Source organism: Malaclemys terrapin, chromosome 12 (assembly GCF_027887155.1).
Source record: "Malaclemys terrapin pileata isolate rMalTer1 chromosome 12, rMalTer1.hap1, whole genome shotgun sequence".
Lineage (NCBI taxonomy): Eukaryota > Metazoa > Chordata > Testudines > Emydidae > Malaclemys > Malaclemys terrapin.
In genome coordinates this window covers 41,531,030-41,534,766 of record NC_071516.1, presented here as the reverse complement: position 1 = coordinate 41,534,766, position 3,737 = coordinate 41,531,030, and the positions used below count along the sequence as shown (strand labels likewise).

At 41.9% G+C, this 3,737-nt stretch overlaps 1 protein-coding gene across 1 annotated transcript; it reads right to left on the bottom strand.

Annotated features, from left to right (window-relative positions):
• Positions 1–1,495: 1,495 nt before the first annotated feature.
• Positions 1,496–2,437, bottom strand: LOC128847050 (olfactory receptor 14A16-like). Its single transcript, XM_054046378.1, has one exon. The coding sequence runs from the start codon at positions 2,429–2,431 to the stop codon at positions 1,496–1,498; it is 936 nt and encodes a 311-aa protein (XP_053902353.1). The 5' UTR covers positions 2,432–2,437.
• Between the last annotated feature and the right edge of the window lie 1,300 nt (positions 2,438–3,737).

Here is a 3,737-nt window from a genome sequence, read left to right as displayed (position 1 = left end):
ATTCTATCATGCTATGATTCATATATAAAGTTAAGCACTGGCTTATGAGTTTTGAGAGATTAGTACCTTAGTTCAGAATATTGAAAGGAGCTGAGTTTTAAATTCATATATAGTATACACAACCGTGCACAACCGTGGTTTAATAAACAATAAATAACAACAACAATATTAATGCAGCCAACTTCTGTGATCTAGACACAATTGGATCCTCGTGTGGGTGAGAGTGACATTGGCCAGATCCCAATCTATCCTTTGAAGCAAATAGCTAAATCCCATTTGTTATGGTTTTGAGGTTAGAATAACCTCTGCTTTCTGCTCTGGTCTTTGAGTGCACACCCCATTCTCCGTCTTGCACCTGTCCTTCTCTTAGAGTTGAAACACGTGATTTTCCCTCTCAAATTGGGTCCCAGGCTATAGCAATTTGTGCACCCACCATTATTTCTCCCACTGTGCTCGGTACCTGCAGTTCTTCCCACAGGAGCTATGACCAGTAGTAAGTTGAGTGACTAGCTCAGCCTTCATCATACAAAGTACAAGTTATTTACCACTGTAGGAACAAAGCATAACATAAGAAAAAATATGAGCGATTCCAGATTGATCACTGCAGTTGTTTCGCAGGATAAACATTTATGTTTATTACTCAAACTCAGTTTGTCTTTAGGAAATATTGCAATAGCTTTCTCTTCCAAAATGCCTTTTCACCATAGCAAGAAGAATACAGTATTTATTTATTTAAATAAAAAAGATAATATACATCATTTTATAAGGAGTAGGTGTCCTATCCCATCATAAATAAGACAATACAATCCCATCAGCATTAAAACAATAATTTAAACAGGAATGCAGCTATCCACACACCTACAGAAACTTTTTTTAATTCTTCATCATTGGGGAAAGAAAAATTCCAAGTCACCCAGAAAATCCTTTCAAAGACATTATGACATTGACACCTTGAATAGATGATAAAATAAATGGATATCCACATTTAATCAAACATATTCCACCCTGCAAATTCCTACCCCCCCAAAAGTCACCTGGAAGAAAGAAGCAAGTCAACCAATGAATAAATAAAATGAAACAACATGAAAAAGAAACAATCAAGCAAACAAACAAGCCAAACCTCTCATACCCCGATCACAAATTTTATCCACCTCAAAAAGGAGAAGCACCAGAAAATTAATGAATTCCACTGGTGACGTAGCTATGGCTACTGATATTCTGTGCAACACGTTCAGATAGCAAAGTGATGTTAGCAGTATAAGACAGATAGATAGGTGCGTGTGTACATTTATGGATAGATATTTAGAGTCTTATCTTTTTTACACTGGTGTAATTCTAAATTAACTCATTTTACTTCAGTGGAGTTAGTCCACATTTTATGATTTCATAAACAAATTGCACACTATTTTCTCAAGGAGACAATTTTGTCATCAGTTGATTATATTCATAAAGAAGCTCAGAATGAAATCTCAATCAAGTACCAATGATGGACATTTTAATTCTTGGTGAATAGCCTCCACACAATCAGTTTCTTTAATGCAGCTTTGATCTCCTTGTTCCTCATGCTGTAGATGATCGGATTCATCACTGGAGGCACCAGGGAATAGAGAACACCTATCGTGAGATCCATATTTGATGCTGAGCTGGAGGTGGGTTTGATGTACTCAAAGAAGCCAGTGCAAAGTAACAAAGAGACCACAGTGACGTGAGGGAGGCAGGTGGAGAAAGCTTTACCCCGGCCCTGCTCAGAGGGGATTCTCAGCACTGCTTTGAAGATCTGAACATAAGACAGAATTATAAAAACAAAGCAGCTTAAACCTAAAATCATACTAAAGGCAATAGCCCAAACTTCACTGAGGTATGAGTCAGAGCAGGCGAGCTTGAGTAGGTGGGGGATTTCACAGAAGAACTGGTTGATGACATTGGACTGGCAGAAGGGCAACCTGAAAGTGTTCCCAGTGTGCAGTGCAGAGTAGACACTACCAGCAATCCAGGCACTGGCTGCCATTTGGACACAAGCTGTCCTGTTCATCACTGTCTCATAGTGCAGTGGTTGGCAGATGGCGACATATCGGTCATATGCCATGATGGTGAGTAAGGCAAGATCAGCTGCAATGAAGACTAATAAGAGAAAGACTTGGGCGACACATCCAGGATAAGAAATCGACCTGGTGCTCATGAGGGAGTTGGCCATGGATTTGGGGATGGTGACAGAGATGCAGCCGAGGTCTATAATGGACAGATTCACCAGGAAGAAGTACATGGGGGTGTGAAGATGGTTGTTGACAGCTATGGCCGAGATAATGAGAAGATTCCCCATCAGGCCTGCCAGGTAAATCAGTAGGAACATTACAAAGTGCAAAATCTGCAGCTCCCGAACATCAGAGAATCCCAAGAGAAGGAACGTGGTCACAGAGGTTTGGTTGGACATTGTCTTTCTCAGTTAATTGTGTGATGGCTGTGGAGGGAAGGACATAGACAGTGGTGGGGATTAGAGTGAGAGAGGGAGTGGCCCTGATTCCCTGCAGCAATATCTCATGATGTGAGTGTCAACGATGCACAGCACTCATCACTGCTATTAACTAGGAGTGGTGAGTTATCACACACGTGCAAATTGACATGGCTTCCTTAAAGTCAATGGAGCTGCATCAGTTTGCACCATCTAAAGATCTGCCCCAGGATGTGGCTTGATAAAATGCCGTGTGGAGGATGGAGCAAAGTACTATCGTAGTGCAATATTCTAGGCAAGCTGGATCCTTTCTTGCTACAAACAGCAGGCTCTGTTAAAATGCCAACACAGCCTGATATCCACTCTCTGGGGAAATATGACACAGACTTGCTAGCATCGTGTATGAGAGCTTGTCTTTAATGATTCCACTGCAGCACCACATAGATGACTTGCTGCCTGCGTACGTATTGATTTGTGACACAAGATCCCACTTCAATCTAAGTGTAACAATGGACTAGTAGCATCGCTCAGCTACCTCTTTGCTGCGACGTTTGTGTGGGTCACTGGCCATCAGGAGACTTAGGGTCTATTCTTTGCTCTGCCACTGACCTGCTCTGTGACCTTGGGCCAGTCACTTCCCCCCTGTGCCTCTGTTTCTCATCCCACCCTTTCTCTGTCTGGTCTGCTTGGACTGTGAGCTCTGTGGGGGATGGGCTGTATCTTGTTATGTGTATGTTTGATGCCCCCATTTACAGCATACGTGTTTAGCTGGCAGCAGTGTGGGACAGAGTATATGGCTCTAGAGCAGGAGATCTAGGTTACAATCACATTCACCTCCTCTATATCTAGGGGCAGGGTTAAGAGAGGCAGGCTTTGGCGTGGACTTCAATTCACTGTTCCCCATCTAAGGCATTAGTATGCTTAATAAATATGCTGTAGGCTACCAACTTTGCTGCTTACTCAGTATTGCCATTCAATAAGTGTACCTTTGAAACAGAAATATACACAGTTGCAATAGAGTGTCTGGGTTCAAATTTTACTATTACCAGATAATGTTAATATTCCCAACCTGATTGAAATCAAAGTTTCCAATCTGGAATATTCAGATATTTTCCATTTAAATTATTTCAAAGGAAAACTGGGGGTGTGAAGATGGTGGTCGAGGGCTATGGCTGTGATGATCAGAAGATGGCCCATCAGGGCTGCCAGGTAAATCACTAGAAAAACCAAGAAGTGTAAAATCTGCAGCTCCCGAACGTCAGAGCATCCCAGGAGAAGGAACTCAGTC